This window comes from Stegastes partitus, unplaced genomic scaffold (assembly GCF_000690725.1).
Source record: "Stegastes partitus isolate 25-593 unplaced genomic scaffold, Stegastes_partitus-1.0.2 Scaffold1117, whole genome shotgun sequence".
Lineage (NCBI taxonomy): Eukaryota > Metazoa > Chordata > Actinopteri > Pomacentridae > Stegastes > Stegastes partitus.
The window spans coordinates 146,815-165,895 of NW_007578848.1; the positions used below are offsets into that span (position 1 = coordinate 146,815).

The window sequence follows — 19,081 nt, forward strand, 5'->3', positions numbered from 1 at the left end:
CTGGGAAATTATTGTAAACAGCAGCATCCAAAAACATAGAAAGAAAGTACAAGAAAATAACAATAATTAAGTAATTAAGTAATATGCATCCCCGGTGTCCGCACACAGCAAGTCCAAGGCCCCACCGTCTCCGGTTGGGCAGTGCACATACTGGCAAAATGTGGGAGAGTGATAGAGAGTGATGTATGACTAAAGTCTCCTGAGATAACAATCAGAGAAGGAAGGAAAGGAAAGAAGCAAAGCAATTAGTGGTATCTGCTGTTAATATTTTGCTTCCCTTGAGCCTTGGTCACAACCACAGACACAACCTGTCTGTGCCAAATTACGTGCAGAATCGCATATGCCATGCATAGACGTAGCAACCGGCCCGGAAAAATGAAGCCAACCCAGAAGTGTCAAAAACCTGCAGTACCATGGCAGCCAGCAGGTGCTGACTCCAAAAAGCTCTGACTCCCATAGAGCCCAGTTCTGAACAGGAAAGCACAGATCACAAAAGACAGCTTTAATACAGCTCAGGATTTTTTTTTCATCAGTTTTTCATGGTCAAACTCAGAGATCATGTGGCCAAATAGGGACAAGGCAGCCTTGACTCATTCACCATAAACTCAGTTCTCATCCTTGTTTGGATTTACTTCTGACACAATTAACTGTGTAAACTGACCTGAGTTTACGGTGAATGCGAGTTATTGACAATTGTTTTGTTTTTAATATTTGATTATTTATTCTTTGAATATTTTTGCATTTTTTTATGAGTAGCAAAATAAGATGATACCTTTAATTTCAACATACAATCTTGTGATGCATAATGAAAATTAAACTGAATCTGGAATCTCAGTACATCTAAGCAACTTGACTGAATGCAACCAGAGGCACAAGGTCTTAGGAGGTGGGAAGGAGTTAAGAATTAAACTATTTGTCTGTGGGCAGCACTTAATGAACCCTTTGGATTGGAATTTTACTATCATTTGCACATCTAAAGTTGTTTACAACATATATTATGCAAATTTGCAGCTTCTCAAGTGAATAATTAGTACATTCCTGCATGCTTTAAACAATTCTGTTGCTTTTAATTACTTAAAATCTTTTTATCTGTCTTTAATTATTTTCCACAGTGTTTACTGTAAAGCACAAAATCACAATATTAAACTCCTTGTATGTGAAAACCTACTTAGCAATAAAACTAATACTGATTTTGAAAATGAATGATTTGTGTTGTTGTAACTAGAATGCAGCAGAAGTTTTTCCTCTGGAGCTGTAAACATGAGGTTACAAATTCCTTACACTTGTGATACTATGTCGAAACCAAAGATAATGGAACCCCTTTATCCAAATCGCGGGTCTAAGAAGGGTTTCGTAAGCTTTTATCAAGCTGTTATCGCTAGACTTGAGTGTCTTCAGGAATACATACCTTTCACCACAGGCACAGACGCCGTCCAGACTCGAGAGGCTATTTCCAAACCATAAGCCTGCTTTGTTGACAAACCTAAAGCGTGTAAGAAATCAAACTTGAAGGATGATTATGACACATTTCCCTTCTTTTTAAGTTATTGGCAACAAATCTCATAACAAGGACCAAAACTAATAGTTAATTAATCTTGTTAACATGTACTTTCCTATAGCTCATTATTCTGTGTCAAATGGTTCCACTGTTCTTTTAGAAACTGTTAAAAAAAAATTTTTAAAAAAAGCATAAATGGGCTGTGTTGTACACCAGTCCAATACAGGTCTGCTGTTGTACACACTTAAAGCATCCGATTTTGTACACTGATGAAAATAGTCGACAAAAAAATATACTCTTTGATTGTATTTGAAGCAATGCTTGCTACAGTGTCCCTTTTTTTTTAAACAGAGCTACACTTCTTACAAATCCAACTGCATACTGCAGCTTTGCAACTTTCCAAGAAACCTTGTGGCTAGTTTTGGTTCTTTCATGGGATTTGTTGGCAGTAAGTGCAAATATGTATAAATAACACAAACTTTATCCTTTAACCACAATACCAGAGCATGTGGGAAAATATAAAGGCCGTGGATCTAAGAGTTTGCAACCTAGGTACCAAGAAATGCTGGCAGCACTAAAGCAATTTTAGAGATTGTATCAGCATCCAGTGGCACAGACAGGAAGCAGAAAATCAATTCAGCTCCAAGATAATACTATTATTCAATGAGGAGCTGTGCTTTTCCCTGAACAATATGAACTGTGTATCACGTGGTAAATGTACTATTCCTATCCGGTGGTGCTTCTGTACCAGAGATGTGCTGATTGCAGTTGTTGGGGGAGAAGCTGGCTGGTTGTTTCTCTTCCAGGAGCTGGTTTAGCCTCTCAAGCAGAGGCAAAGCTTTTTGTTGGAGCAAACCCACGACCTTCACATTTGGTCTGTTTCCACTGCACGGAATCAGACCGTATTCCTTGAACCAAAAGTTCCCACACAGTAGAGCCTAGAAAAATAAGCAGAGAAGGGTACATCTTGTGCGACTTATATGCTTAATTTAACTGTTCATCATAAGTTTAAACAAACACAACTTGGCAACAACATAAATAATGAAAAGGCGAAACTAAAGAGCCATCCATTTCCTGCAACACATGTATAATATATTTAGGTTTATTTATTTTCAGTGTTATTTATTCATTGTGTCCGTCTGTGTTTTTCACCTGAGTAGTGTCGGCACGGAGCTGAGAGAGGTGTCTGACAAAGTGCAGCGCATTAAGAGCAGCCTCCAACTCTGTCTGTCTGGAACAACACTGCTCCCACAACTCCCTCTGTCTCAGCTCTCTGTCCTGAAAGACGAATAACCACGGGCTTGTTATTTACATTTAGACAGCACTGCTACAGAATGCATCTCACAGTGAAGAACTGGCATTAAAGTTCAATTACTAGACTTCCCAAAAGCTCCCTATAGCAAAACATTTTTCATTGGCAGCCTGAAATTGAAGTGAACATCTGATCGTCAAGTTTCCAACTATATTGCAGTGCCAGTAATGGACTATAGAGCTGCTGTTCTGACCATGGCATGCAGGTTTGTTGACCAGTCTCCTGCCTGTGTCGTCCATTTGTCTTGGTCTTGTTGCAGCTGATCCACACACACGTCCACCTTATCAAGGCCAGACGTGAGTTCTGAGTGCCAAACACACTGCTGATCCCATTCCTCCTCGTCACCTACACCCACAGATAGAGATGCACAATGGGACACGCTGCCAAACCCAGATAAAAATATTGATATTGGCACTACACTACATCTGAACAGTGTGATATGAGACTCCTTTGGAAAGCGATGAATAAAAGTGCAGAACTGGTCATGACTGTAATTTCCTTCATGCTTTCCTTCATTCTGCCGGCCTGCCAGCTAATTTACCCAACGTGAGGATGTGTAATACATGTGGAGGCAGAATCAGAGCCAAGTGGGCGTGCTGAGCCGCTCTCCTCTGGGCTTCTGTCTGTGCTGAATCCTGCAGCTCCACGGCTGCTTCCTTCAGCTGCCTCCCAGACCACTGGACCTGTATCAGAGTGCACACGCTTTGAACATTAAAAAAAAAAGGAAACACATATTTGCATACTGGGACTCAAAAGCCCCATGCATGCACGAATACTAAAGCAAGAAGGATGGTAACACACATATTCACACTCACACACAGGGATGTGATGATTTGGCACTTTTCACTCTTAGTCGTGCACAAAAACCCAAGCTTGTTTACTTGCAGTGCATGGCAGGATATGAAAAGCTTCACTCAAATGATTTTCCAATGCTGTTTGCCCCCACACTCATACATCCCTTTAATTATTTCCACATGTTCAAAAGGTTCAACCCTTTTGAATTTCTCCCACTATACTCAGAGTCCAGACTATAAAAGATATTTACAACCAAAAACAGAAGCACCCTTCCTCCACCTGCTGACCTGGTAAGAGTTTGTTTCTGTGATTCTGAAAAGACACTGGAATAGAGCTGAGTCAAGATCAGTGAGAATATCTTCCTCCCGCTGCCTCTGCTGCTGCCAGTAAGTGTTTCGCACACACACCTCTCTCTGCAGCGCCTCTACCTGCAATACAATAGCAGTAGAGTTAAGGGAAAGACATCAGATTTATCCATTTCCATCTGAATTCAATAAGCAGCAAAGAAGAAAGCTAGAGTTCAAACGCATCAAAATTGCTGAGTTAATTAGGCTGTAGAACAAACAAGCAAAAAAGAAAAAAGGGGGTTTGAGATTAACTACAGTTATTCTCTGCGGACATAAAAAGAATTTCTTGTGTGAGGGCTTTCATGGAAACATTTCCCTTAATTACTCTCCCACCTGCACGCTATCAGTTTGATCTGCCACCATTAGCCAGTAGGAGGCTGTAACAGGCACAACGATCTTTCTAGACACATCCAGCCTCGCTCCGACCACCGGCGCCAACAGCCCCGTCACTGGGTCGACAGTCTGAGATCCATAACGGATCGCCACCAGGCCTGGGAATTGAAACAGCGTACAGATGGAACAGAAAAGGGCACAACCAGTATTATGCTGTATTGTTTAATAGAATTTTAAACCAAACTAGACAGTCATCAGTAGAGGGACATAGTAGCTCAGTGTATGAAGATCCTGAAGCAACATAGCCATCCCGGAAACTCTCTCGTCTCCCTGCTGCCGTCAGGCCGACGCTACCGTTGCCTAAAGACTGCCACTGAGAGAATGAGGAAGAGTTTCTTCCCTCAGGCCATCCGTTTGCTCAACTCTGAGCTTTAAAACTGGACTGTGCAATATACAAGGGCACCTTTTACATATGCACCTTATATATCACAACAGTGTTCCACTGGCTGTATTTGTTTGATTATTTATCTGTGTGTATACATGTGTATATCTACATAAAGTATACATACTTCTTTGACACTTATTTTTATTTTATTTTATTTTTATTTTTATTTTTTTCTTCCTTGAAACTGGAGGCTGGTACAAAATACATTTCACTGCACATTGTACCGTGTATGAATGCATATGTGACAAATAAAGCTTATCTTATCTTATGCATGTTTACCTGATTCTGTGTTTCACTGAACACCTACGAATGAACTTGCCTTGATTTTCCTTAAAATGATACATAATGTAACAAGAGCTTAGTCTATCATGTAACACAGATACTTTGCATGGAGGGGAAGCGTTATGCTGTAATTTACGCCTACAGCTAAGCACTAAGATTTATGACCTTGACCTTTCATCCAAAGTCAAATGTCACATCACCAATATGGGTTCCTATCACATCAAATCAAATTAAATCAAGTTTATTGTAATTTTCTTGTAACTACACAGTAGTACAAGCAAGATGAGAGAGCGTTTCTTCAGGATCATTTAATTAGTAAGTTTTGCTGAATGCACGTCTGGGATAGGCAAGACACTAAGTGTTCACTCTTGCTGTTTCCTGAAGGGGGCGCTGCCATCATGTTGAACATGGCCAACCTCTTCAGGTCTGTTCAGGTTGTTTATCTTACACCTTTTTCAAGTTATAATGTATTTCAAATTTGTGATGATTTAAGACCTTCAGTGTGACCTTGACCTTTGCCCCAAGTTCATATGTTACATCACCAGTTTATAGGCTTCGAATGTCTTTGACCTCTGTAGCGGTCACCAATGCATGTATTGACCCCAAGATCTAATCACTCTGAGAAGGGACCATACTGAGGTCAAATATGAAGTTTCAGGGTCAATCTCCTCTCCTGTAAAGCACTAGACTGTTAACAGACAAAAAAAACACGCACACATGCGCCCATCGATGAACAACTATACTAATTGGATAAAAAACATTAGGCAAACATGTGCAATGTCTTGTTTTTCACAGTACCTTTTCCATCTGGGTCCTCCATGGTTCCTGCCAGTGGTATTGTATTCCCAGAGACGAGGTCAGTGTGACACCCCAGCACAGGTACACTAAGACCAGACCCCATGGGGTCGGGGTACTCCATCCCAAGCAGAGCTGGCACACACATATCTGACCCTGACAGAGGCATCTCTCCTGGTTTAAACAGCACATCAGAGAGTTAAACTAAATATTATAAATACATGCAAAGATGAAAGTATTTTTGTAAGTTTGCAAGTTCTGAGGAAGTTAGAGAGAAATAGAATTAGGTTCTAACCAGTGTTGAAAAGGACACTACTTTATTGTATTGCCAGAATGAGCTGCATTATTTATTGTCTTTTTCCTTTGGCTTAAAATAAATGACCTCCAACCAAAGTAATAAAGATTTTAAAAAATGTTTAGCAAAAAAAAAAGGCCTGTGACTGCACTGCACATCTGGTTGAACATAGTGTTGTTTACCCTCCAGAATAGACAAGGACACTGGCTTATATAGGGGAGTTGTTTTTGTCACAGAGAAACCAATAATTCGAACCATATGGGTAACCCCCTAACTTTTAGGCTCTCAGATGACCCCCTGTTTTGACCTTTGACCGATCCAGTTTATCAACACTTTCCAGAGTATTGGGGGTAGTGTGTCAGACACCACAATAGCAAAAACTGCAAGAAGCAAACCTACATTATCAAGCTTTGTGCACATGACCACACAACCACAACAGCTGAAATTAGATGCAATAGTGTCACAAGGTGGACCAAATGTACAAAACATTACAAGCCTGTCATCATGATAAGGAGGCTGGTACCGGCCATCGAGCACAGCAACAATATTTAGGACTGACATAATTTGATTAATGATGAGTCGGGAGTTTAAACAGCCAAAAAACAGAGAATATTGAGTCAACACAAGCTCTTTGATCCCTACAGAATAATTAACAGTCACATTTGCGGAATATAATTCTAATTAGACATTAAATAGGAAGCCTGATGTTGAATATGGAACCCCAGAGGGGGAATTGAGAATTTGTGGTTTGTAATTCTCTAAGAAAAGCCACTCTGGTATTTCTTCATACTTCTGGTTTTACTCCATTGGTGCAGGAATCTATTAATGTCCAGTAGTAACCCTGTTAATTTGATTCTGGTTTCTAATCCGTCTGTCCATTTCTACTTTCAACCCTGCTGAGTTGCCTGGCTTTTGTACTACCAAAACAAGACAGACAAAGAGCTTTATGCCTTTGTTTACTAAAGAAACAAATGTTTTACAGCATCCCTACAGGGGATTGGGACACAAACTATAAATCAAAACCGGATGTTTACAAGCTTGTAGTGAAGTACAAGCTTGGTCTCACAGCCTCTAGAGCGACATACTTCTCTTGCAACAGATAATGTGAAACAATAAACACAACCCCACATTTATTTTGACACTGCAGTCAAACTTAGGGTTAGAGTTACATTAAATTAGAGCCGATCATTGAACATTTTGTTTTCAGGCTTACTATGTGCCAACACATAATAATGTCAAATGGTTACTGTGGCTAGAAATTTAAATAAAACTACAAAAAATGATAAAATCACGAAGTTTACAATATAATAATAAATGACGATTTGGTGGCATCTATGCTGGGAATACTAAATACATAACACTTTGTATTCTCCAAGTCAGACAGGTCACAAGCTTAGTGTTTTTGTGGAGGGTGGTAGTTTGCGACAAATAAAGGTCATCTGAAAAGACTCTGAGAAGAAAAAAAAAAGTTTTTTTTTTAAATGTCATCCTTTGTAGGCTCCTTTCCAAAACCATTTTCAGACCTAAAAAAAATGAAGCTAACTTTATGCCCTAAAACTTTTGTTCTCAGCAGCAGGAGGCACTCAAGGAGAACTTTGTGACATCCAGCAGGAGACTGTGGTTAACATTTAATCAAGTGTATCTCCAAGCAGGAAATTTTAACTGTTTCATATGGATGTTGAAATATTTATTCATATAGGCTAAAAAGCAATTCTGGTAATTATTTAGAAGAGTGAATTTAGCACTGACAAAATCTACTGATGATGTATGCATTTGAGAAAAGTTCCCACTCCATCGAGTGACTCATGAATCAGATTGTCAGTAAGAATAAATAAGTGTCAAAAGAGGCTTGTGTTTCCTCTTCCTCATTACACTTCTTAGGCGACATTGTGACAGCTGCAATTTTCAAATCTCAAAAAGCAAAGATTGAATCAGGTTTAAATGTGAAAAAAAACAAGCCGACAGGACTGATCACACATGATGTGGTGATGCAGCTCATGACAAAGGTGAGAAGCAAGTAATAATCATGCTTTGAGGAGACCTGTTGTGCACATTGGGCAGAATAGAGAATTTTAATTGTAGTTGCTCTCGACACTAGCTCAGTTTGTTTGTGTAGTGTACACAATAAACCCACAACTGGACTGAACATCACTGACTCTGCTCATTTTCTTCTTCCCAAATGTGTAGAATGATTCTGAATGATTCAGTGAATACAGTAATCAGAAAAAATTCTCCACCACAAGCCAGAGTTGTGCCCTGTCCATGCCAGATGACTTGTAAAATCCTAAATGGGCTTGTCTCGTCATGTCTGTCTGATCTCCTTAAACCATATAATCCATGTTGTGCTCGCCACTCTCACAACCCAAGGCTCCTGTCTGTCCCTGGAGTTAAAATCAACTCAGCAGACTGCAGGACTCTTTCCTATCGCTATATCCCATATCCTGTACCACTTTCCTTCAAATTACCTCCCCTTGCTGACATCCGACAGTCTGACTTTCACCTCAACTTTCAGTAAATTGCTTATTCTTTAATTATTCAGACTTGTTACCATTATCCTCAAGGCAAGTTGTTCTCACTCCCAGTGTATCCATAAGGAGTATTCACAGTTTAGTTCATGTTATTTCCCCGACAAGATCACTGCACACGTTCTAAGAACCATTCTAACCCCTTTGTTTGTTGTCTCTGAGCTGTGTGACTTCTCTCTCGCTGTTTCTTTTACTTCTCTTTCTCCTTTAATTCGTGATTGTGCTGAACCGCTGGACATCCTTAGAACTGTCTTTCTCCCACCTGGCTGTTGATTTTTCATTCCAGATGTTTTAGGTCTGGATTTTAATCCCTCTGGAGTCTCAGCTTCTCCTCCCGCCTCTCTTTCTACCATCTGTGCGTAGTTGTCCTTGTCCCTCTCTCTTTCTATGTGATTTTCCTTTCTATAGTGTATCTGCCTCCTGTGTGTTGTATGCACATTAGTTTCAGGCCTCCATTGTGCAGAGGAGTGTGTGGCTCAGATCCAATCTGTTTGGCAGCACATGGAAGTTGTTTTACAAGTCATGTCTTTTATTTTGTCACCCTAATGGTTCATGCTGTAAAATCACTACGTTGCTTGATTGTGTACACATAGACTTTACTGCATGTTTGTCTATTTTTAAAGAGGAATTCTTTCTCTTTTGAACCAGTTTCTTCCGTATTTTTCTGAAAATGTTTTGGATCTTCTCTATTTCATGGAACTTAAAAAAGGGTAACCTATAAGTTAGCACATGTACTTATATAATGTCAGTATATGGGTCGCATTCTTAATTTTTGTGGAGGAGGGTTACTTGTGACAAATAAAGGTCACGTAAAAAACCTTTGAGGTAAAAAATGACATTTTCCTGAGGCTGATGACTCCTTTCCAAAACTGATTTTAAAAGGTTAAAAACACAACTTACTTCATGCCCAAATCTCATTTGTTCTCAGTAGCAGCAGAATACAGCAAATTTGTGAAGAGATAAATTTAAAAAAATGTCAAAGATTGTGCATTTTCCTTTATGCAATACTATACAAAAATATAAAATAAAAATTGAAAAAATAAGTAAATACCAGCAGTTTCTCCGTCCCGCTTTTTGGTCTCCATAGTTGCGAAACTTAAGCCGGCTGCTTTGATCTACAAACTTCCGCATGGCAACAGTTTAGATCCTTATTTTGCCTTTTATCAGGCCGAGACACCAGATGTGTTCTCAGAGCCCTCTGGAACGGAAAAGACTGACCAAATGGCCTCACTGCTCTGCTCACTGCTCACTGGAGCTCACACTACCAAAGCAACACCAAAACATATGAAGAGTTCATTTACAAAAACAGATAACTTCATTTTTGAAGATTTTCAGACAATTAATTTTTTTGTTGTTTGCTTGAGATAATATCCATCAAACTGAAGTTGAGTGGATTTGACTCAGTAGAAATGACATGACAAAAATAGAGATAACTTAAGTTTGATTGATATTGTCTCAGGTAGACGATAGAAAAGTGGGTTTTCTGAAGGTTTGTGAAGATGGAGTTATCTGTTTTTGCAAGTGAACTCTTCATATAGTGTCACAGAGTAAGCTGTACACTCTGGATAACTTTCAACCAGACAAAATGCCTTTATGGACCCGTAACCTGGAGCTGGGTATGTTGAGACCCTCACACTCACCTACAAACCCAAAACTTACAACAATGAGCAGCTGCACTAAATAATTAAGGAGACAATCATCCATTTTACTGAACTTGTCTTTTATCGACTCGTCTGACTCGTCTGAGGCCCTGATCTAAAATAACCTTTATTTTGACTATTTACAGGATATACTCCTTAATTTAGTCAAATAATGTATATGTTTATCTAGTTGATGAGAAGTTGATTAAAAGTTAGTCTGTCGCTTATTATTATTATTTTTATCATGTGTCTCCCAGGAGTCCAAATCTGAATGTGAAATAATACAATTCTGTACGGTTTGATAGTTCTACACATTGCCATAAAATAAGTCAAAAATCTGAATCATTCTAAAGAATGAACGAATGTCCTTCGCCAGATGACAAAAAGACACTTTTCAGATTCCTTTCTTGGTAACAAACATGCAAAATTGTACTTTCTAAATTCTGTCTCCTTGGAAAATTGCCACCTAAATGATCAATTGCTTTCAGAGAACAGTCCTCCCATCTATTTTATCTTTCAGTGCATATATTACTGAAAAAATGTGCTTTCTTTTGGTAAATAAATTGAATTACTTTGTAACCGTCCCTAAATTGTTTGTTTGTGTTGTTTTCCAGTCTATGTGTTTGTATTTGTTTGTGTCACAGTTGTTGTATTGTGACTAAATGTATTTGTGTATAAAGTTCAGCTTCCCTGACTATTAATGTTCACATCTTGGTCCCTAAATTATATATATTTCTGCTTTTCCCCTTAAATCTTCCGAAAGTCTCTTTGACAGGCCTTCAAAAACAGTTTTATTATGATAATTTTATTATGTGTGAATGTATTTCTCTACTCCAAGTCACAGGTCTACAATTCCTATTTTTTTTGCTCATATTCTTTTGAGCAGATTTATGGTGAAGTGATGACAGACCGAGATTAAAATGAAAACGTAAAAGGAGAAAGTGGAATAACAAGTGCTTTCTCCATTTAGGATAACATTTTCTCTGTAAATGTGGAAGACAGATAGCTGCAAAGTACAGAAAAAAAAGGAGAGCAGTTCATTTACAGCACCAAAGCAAGAGGGAGAAGGCGAGGATAAATCAGCAGAGAGAGCGGCAGCGCTGCAGAAATGAGAAAAGTCCGAGTTTTTGATGTAGTGCCCCAGAGAGACGACTCAAATCCATTCATCCTCTCACAGGCATTTCCTCACCCAACGTCCCTCCGTCCTGCTGGAGACCCACTGCCCAGTCGAGCAGTATTTCCAGCCTGGTCTGCAGCTGCAGATGGCAGTGCAGGCTCCTTCCCCAGGCCTGCTGGAGCTCTTTGGCCGCAGCAAGAAGGTGATCTTGTCGGCCACTCCCTCTCTCACTGCCTGGATGATGCTGCAGATGTTGCAAATTTGGATCTGAACCCCAATCCTCGGTTAGCGGCTTCAGGAGATCCAAAACTTTGAACATTGCTGCCAGAACCTGATAGAGAAAATTGCTAGTATCACTCAAGTAATTTATTTGATCAAACACTGGCTGAATACATCTGTTATTAACTATCTAATAACATGAAAGTTGTATTGTCAGATTTCATTTGCTGTATATGTGTCATATCTTTAGAAACAACTCCCCCTTGTGGTGAGATTATCAATGGCAGATTCCATGGTCACGAATGAACTTTTATCCTCAATTTTTACTAAAACATTGACTACAAATGCTCCACATAGTGATAAAGATTATTTGATACAGTCAAAAGCCCTAAATGGACCTTGTGGTGAGAGAAAGTGAATTAAGTGCAACATTACCTTTTGATATATCTAATTTGTTTTCTAAACACTGCCATTAGTAATCGAATCCAGCACCTTGCTGTCCAGTAAAGTTTGGTATCCTCCTGCATTAGGCACCAACTGTCCTGCCCGGATGCTGGCCCCTCCTATTCTCACCATCCGCCCACTCAGAGGCTCAATGAAGGACTCAGCCAGCAGAACTCCACCTCCTGGCAGCACATCTCCTGCACAGACACACAGAACAAGTCTAACTCACTGAATGTGTCGTTATCCTGACACAGGTTGTACTGGGCTCTCACAGAACAGCACTGACCTGTTACTGGATCTAAACTGACCCCAACAGTGAGCACAATGTTGCCCGTCCTGGAGTCCAGCATGGGATAACCAATCTGTATGGGCTGTGGCAAGCGGGTGAGGGGGCAGACATGCACCCTTCCCAGTGGGTACACTAGTCCAGTCTGGGGGTGGATGGTTACTGCCAGAATGGGTACTGGGACCCCCGTGTCTGGGTCTGCCATGGGAATGCCCAGCTGCAGCCTCTGGCCCGGTCGGAGGCCTCGGAGCCGAGCGCTGGGCAGAGGCTGGTCTGAGTGGCAGGACGTTGGGTAAGGAATGAAAGGAAGGAGGGGGCTGTCCCACTTCCTGTTGTCACCTGTATTAACAAATAGCACATAATGTCTTTTTAATGGAGCAATCTGCCCTTGCAAATCTTATGTCATCAATCTGAGAGATGTAATCACATTTTATGAGCTATATTACTCGAGCACGGTCTTAGGTCTTCAATCTAAGTGATCTTTAATGCATGAACTTTTAATGTGTGACAGGTTTGCAGTTGACTTTTGTTATAGTGCCTTGCCTTCTTTGTGGTCTTCAACTCTGATATGTCATCCTTTCACTTGCCTTCCAGTGACCCACAGAAAATGAGCATGAAATTATTGTATTCATCTCAATTTAAGTAACATGATTACTTCTTATTAGATCATCCATTTGTAGAAATAAAAACGATGCAGCACAATTTGATCAAGTTATGACAAATTTAGCACAAATGATGTAGCCTTTTGGTGATATTAGTATAATGCAATTCATTTCCTGTTGTACTTAGATTCCTTCTCACCCAAAGTGTAAAAATCTATCACGTGTCAGCAAGCATTATATAAGGATTTATTATTGTATTCAACTCAGGTCATAATGCAGGAGAAATTGCTTTTGACATCGAGCGTCTGTGACAAGTGGGCGAGAAGTCTCATTTTCCTCAACACTTTCCCCTTGACACTTTCATTCTACACATGACACAATGCTGTTTTTTAACCATGCTAGTTTAACATTGTAGCACACATTAACTGGGGCGTGTTTGTGTAATATTTATGTAATATTATGTTACAGTTTACATCCATCATATGGAGAATTAAAGCAAACCCTAAACTAACAGTGCTGACCACCAAACCACGTTGCAGCTTAATGTTAAGTTACAATGCTAGTATACAGCTGCAGTCCTACTGAACTATGGTTAGAATAGTTATGCTAGTAAGTGACATTAGATCAGACGTTAAACCCTTCATCAGCCAAAAGTCAAGTCCTGAGATGTTAAAGTAGTAATACAAGAATCAATCCAGGCATGCACGATTCAGCATGACAAGGAAATAGTATAGGATAAGTACACATTTCAGCATTTATTGGGTTTTGATGTACATTTTACATAATCCCAATTATTATTATGTTCAGTGTATTTGGCTGATTATCGACACAAATAAGTGCACATGCAAAATATATAATCAGTATCAACTTTTTAACAGTGTTAAAGACTTTTTTTCAAGTCTGTACCTTTCATTAGCTATTTTATTTAGCACACCCATCCTCAGCCAGCACACAAACACCCCACCATGCTACCTGTGCAAAGGTCAGTGGTGAACACCAGCGTAGAGCTGACAGGATCATAGGCCACGTTTCCAGCGATGGGCATGACTCTGCCAGTCTGCGGGTGAAGGAAGAAATCAGGCGGCACGGCCATGGTGTGGCCGCTGCTCAGCAACATGTGGGTATGAGTATTTGGCCTTATGAGGCCTGTGACTGAATCACAGTGAACTGCTCGAGAGACTCGCAGGGACCCATCAGGACCTGGAGTGAAGCAGAAGGGGAGAGAACTGTGAGCAATTACTCAACTGAAAATTTAGTAAGAACTGGAGATTTAAGCTCAGTTACATTATTTTGAGGTACAGAAACAACAGAAGAATATTTCAGCATCATTTAGCAACAGCACTCATCACTCAACACTGTCCCACTGAACTTGATACACACACATGGTTCTCCATCCATTTATACAATGACTACAGCTGTTACCTTATGTTTACAACTCTATAACAGTTTACTAAGATGCAATATGCACTCTATAATCAATGCTGTAATCCCCTATCACTGCCATGATCCCTTTATTCAAACCAAGGTTTAAAATAATGCACTGCCACATTCTGCCAATTTAGGTATGCTTATTTAACTACAGTTGCTGTAGTTTGTTGTTGTTGTTGTTGTTGTGTCTGTTTGGTTAAGGAGGATCAGCAAAGTAATAATTTCACTGTATTGTATAACTGTCTGGTTTTCTGTGCCTATGACAATAAACCTCTTGAATCAGTACGACAACCTTTTCCGAACACAGCAACATTTAAAAATATTGAACTTTGTGTACACATACAGTATAGATATTTCTTAGAAAGCAAAAGACATACATCTAATTCAGCTTAACATTTAATGTTTTAACAATTGAAATGCTTGTATTTCAACACACCTTCAGTGTTTATTTCTCTTTACTTGGGCTATCTTAGTGTTGCAGTGCACATCTGTAGCAGTAGATGGTGGTGTTTCTGTATGATTCTGAATCATAGCTTCATATGTGATCTCATGCAGTAGTGTTCAACTCACCTAAAATGTCGTCTTTGGTCAGAACAGCTCCGGTGTCGGGGCAGAGCAGCTTTGCCCCCACACCCTCACCCAACAGCCCCCAGGCCCCCTGACGCTGACACTCTGCTGACACCAGCTCTCCCATCTCATCCACAAGACACGTTAGTCTCTGGATCAAACTGGACGCGAGAGAGAACAGATTGATTCTGTTTCATTTGCTGCTTGTTCACTTTTTTTCTGCATTACTACATGACATTGAACTTGACAAATGGAGGCTTTACGTTTGGTGTTGCAGTTCACTAGAGATGTGGTTGCTGTTGTGAAGCTTGGACAGTAGTCTGGTGCACTCTCTGAGCTGAGATGTGAACACACCGTGGACCCTCTGCTGGGCCTGCTGCTCCCCCCTCAGAACCTGAAGGAAGCCACTAGCTGCTGATTTATTTGCTAGACTAATAATTTGACTTATTTGACCTCTAGAAGTTAGAGTATTTTGTTGCTGTTGCTGACTGAAATGGCAAGATACTTATTTCTGTCTAGAACACAAAAATACATATTCTGTTTTCCTCTGTATCCCTTTTCATTGACTTTAGCAGGAAGTTACTGGATAAAATGTGGCATGCACTTTAATGCAATATAAACCTGCAGCTGACTGTCAAGCAGAGTCCTCATCTGCAAGGCCAAAGACTTTCGTCGCACCACCTCTCTCTCCATCTCCCTCCTCAGCCTCTCATAACCCTCCCCCATCCTCTCCTCAGAGATCAGGCGTGGGTGGAGTAACTGCAGTTTTCCAAGCACTCCCTGGTAAAGCTCCTTTACCTGGACACACACAGACACACACACATTGAAAACCAAATTAGTAATACACACAAAAATAATCAGATTGCACATCTAACTCCGTAGCTGGTATACATTTAATCCACACTGGTGCATGTTTGTGGGATGACACAGGGAGCCATCTCCCCTCACAGTCTTTATCACCTCAGCTGTCCTGAGGGGTGTAACAACAATCTGCAGCCAGCAATATCATGGTACAAACAGGAAGAGTGTAGTACAGAGAAGGTAGGAACACACACACAATAAAACAGAGGCATTCCAGTGCGACACTCAATCTGTTTCAAAAGATGTCAATTTTATCAGTGAAACATATGAAGAGCTTTCAGAAGCTTGTGAAAGATAACAGGAGGGAAGGTTGAGAAGTAACTGACAGGACTGCACCAACGCTTTTAGGAAAATAGGATATGTAAAGCAGTAATGAAGCAGCAGTATGCAAGCTTAGAATCTAAGATTAAACAATGCATTTAGCCTGTTGCCTCTGGCTGGGCTGACACAAAAACAATCTAAAGAATTCAAGATGAACATAGCGCAACTGAGAACAGCAAACTATACATAGGAATTTTTTTTCTGTCAATTTTTAGATTAGCTTTAGTTTTGTTTTCATTCCGGATTGTTTGCTGTGAGGTCGCTGCTCTGTCCCATCTTGTTCACATAAATCAACTCATTATTTTCACTGTGCACTTAAGTTTTTTCACAGTTTAGGTTCTTGATGAGTGAGTTTTAGAAATCCTAAGTAGGCTGTTTCCCCTGTTTCTAGTTTGAACTCTGAACTTTTTATTTTAAGTAACAGCTTCTTTTGGTGGTTTCATAATTAGGGTATAAACATTAGAGGGGTTGCAATCTTCTTATCAAGACAGTGAATATTTCCCAAAATGTCATACTTTTTACTTTATTTGCTTAAACTTAATTTTTATTTGATGTGAAAATGTAAATGACAGTTTTGAATTTTAACTATGTGATGTGGGAGGGGTGTCTCCTTGTCACTGGGACAATGCATTCTAAAGTTGTATAATAGAAATTGTTGCCTGAAGCCTCCTACTGCATTAAATTATTCATAAACTATTCATAAAACAACAATGTGGGCACACATAATATACAGCATTTTAACTGGAAGAGTCCAAACGAGAATGCTCGTTTTTTTCTAAAGGTTTCCCTGAAGGCATCACAGTGTGTGTGCAGGAGGCAAGAAGGTTTGCGTCAATCTATTCACATGCTGTATGTTTAATTTGCATTTAACTGAACGCTGCAGACCTCAGTGGTGAGCTGTCCCAGCCGTGTGGTGACAGACAAGCTCTGTTTGAGCAAGAGGCTGTAGAAGGTGTTGCTGCTGAAAGCCTCTAGATCCACCTGGTGCTCATAATCCCAGAATTCCTCCAAGGTGTCTGCACAGACTGCAGTCGAGAGAGAAAAACACAATAAGACAGAAAGAGAGAGTTTGTTCTTGGTGTTTGCTTTTGTTTATGTATGCATGTAACACCCTCTAAAAAATGATTTCACATTTTGCAAGCGTGTAATAATCACCTGTTTATACATGGATCTCCTTTTTTTGCACAAAGCCTTTTTTAATTGCTGACAGGACATTGCACAGTCTCAAGGTTTTGTCCTGCTATGTGATTTCCCAAGTCCTGTGACATCTAGACGGTTTTCATTTTTACTGTTAGCCAGTGCACGTGATAACAGGTATATGACCCGATCCTTTTCAGCAGTAATTGGCTGGGTGGGAGCACCACCCTGAGGTCACTGTCAGTGTTATGTAAGAAGCCACAAGGGTCTTCAGAATGTCAGTGTGTTGATATGTGTTATGTGTGCACAGTGCAGGTGCCTTAGTTGACATGGTGCAGATCATGTTTGAATCTAAGTTATGCAATGTGTTGGCCTTTAGGCTTTCAGTGATAGCGCAGAGTGGTTCATGTGTTTGTGTGCAGCGTGTGTGGTTACCACGACAATATTCCACCTGGTTGAATGGAGTCTTGTGTCATCCTGGTTTGTTGGTTTCGGTGAGTCTTTCTGAGTGAGATCCTCCTTGAACCTTTTGATGAGTAGTCATCCATTTGGTAGGATAACTGCAACAAGCGATACCGTGCTTTGATTGGCTCTTTCTCAGGCCATCCATACTCACGGAACAGGATCTACACATTGGATAGATTTATTAATGTAAATGGCACTTTGAACCACTTGTATTTATTATCTCGTTGCAGCATGTGCCTCTGATTGTACACTAACCAGGAGTGCAACGCATGAACAGAGGATGACCACAGCTCCAAAAAGCAGTCCTCCGGTCACCAGCCAATCAGGTCGGAGTGACAGGTTACGTCTCCTACTGATTCCCATTCTGGTCACGTGACGAGGAATTGTAGGAAAGAAGGGGCCAGGCTCGTAGCACTGGCCACCTGCAGGCATCACTCGCACGTACTGAGAAAGAAAAAAAATAGTTGCTTACAGGATCACAGCAAAACTAGAGAGCAGTCAGTGAGGTATAATTTGACAGCATTTTCTCTACGTGTAAATTCACATATATGTAAGAATTAACTTGAATATACATATATATTAAATGAGAAAAAAGAATTTGTTGCATTTTGCTTGAATCATGTAAAACAATTCAGCATATGATCATTGATAGATGGAGTACAGCACAAAACAGTACAGCAATAATCAGATTATTACATTGTCATGTTTATGTCTTGCATTCTGAAAGAGCAAACCAAGGTGTGCAAATTTAAAGAGACATAAAAAGGTCTTGTGAAGTGTTTGGACACTATTAGTGCTGTACAGCAAAATTTTAATTCGCAGGTTGCTCCACTATTTGATCAAGTGATCCACCACCAAATGTTCGATACAGATTTAATTTGCATATTTGTCTCAGTCTCTCGCTGAAAAAACAAAACAAAACAAACAAAAAAAAAATGATCCTGTCTGCCAGAAGCAATGTAGAGGTGAAGAAAAAAGTGAATTTGCAATTGTTGAAAGAGGTTAGAATGGTGTTCAGTGTATTTAGTGACATTTAGTGAAGAATACTAGATGTACAGTTGTTTAAAATACAGCTTCAATGCTTAAATTGTTTTAAATCTGTAGCATTTACCAAATGTTTGTGCTGATGGCTGCTCAGAGCAAAAACATAAACTCCAGGCTGGCTAAAGGCAAATGAAAAAAAGCTGGGAGGAGTCCAAGACAGCATCAACTCCTCTTTTAAATCTCTGAACGAACCCCAGTCAAAGTTCCTGTTTGTGTTGTATAAGTTGTCACTGAAAAATATTAAGAATGGATTAACGGCAGGTGCAAAACAAGTCAAAACACATGTTAAAAGCTGGGGGAAAAAATGGACTTGAAAATGATGT

At 39.9% G+C, this 19,081-nt stretch overlaps 1 protein-coding gene across 1 annotated transcript in view; it reads right to left on the reverse strand.

Annotated features, from left to right (window-relative positions):
* LOC103368058 (uncharacterized) overlaps window positions 1-19,081 on the reverse strand; it is a 31,217-nt gene that overhangs the window by 9,184 nt on the left and 2,952 nt on the right. The window contains exons 7-22 of the mRNA XM_008296301.1: window positions 16,998-17,137; window positions 15,552-15,728; window positions 15,194-15,324; window positions 14,934-15,091; window positions 13,908-14,135; window positions 12,334-12,672; window positions 12,096-12,244; window positions 11,457-11,715; window positions 5,811-5,981; window positions 4,286-4,443; window positions 3,893-4,033; window positions 3,352-3,493; window positions 3,004-3,155; window positions 2,651-2,776; window positions 2,247-2,436; window positions 1,409-1,483 (exon numbers count right to left, since the gene is read on the reverse strand). Coding sequence (XP_008294523.1) covers window positions 1,409-1,483; window positions 2,247-2,436; window positions 2,651-2,776; window positions 3,004-3,155; window positions 3,352-3,493; window positions 3,893-4,033; window positions 4,286-4,443; window positions 5,811-5,981; window positions 11,457-11,715; window positions 12,096-12,244; window positions 12,334-12,672; window positions 13,908-14,135; window positions 14,934-15,091; window positions 15,194-15,324; window positions 15,552-15,728; window positions 16,998-17,137 — 2,736 coding nt within the window. The remainder of the gene's footprint in view (window positions 1-1,408; window positions 1,484-2,246; window positions 2,437-2,650; window positions 2,777-3,003; window positions 3,156-3,351; window positions 3,494-3,892; window positions 4,034-4,285; window positions 4,444-5,810; window positions 5,982-11,456; window positions 11,716-12,095; window positions 12,245-12,333; window positions 12,673-13,907; window positions 14,136-14,933; window positions 15,092-15,193; window positions 15,325-15,551; window positions 15,729-16,997; window positions 17,138-19,081) is intronic.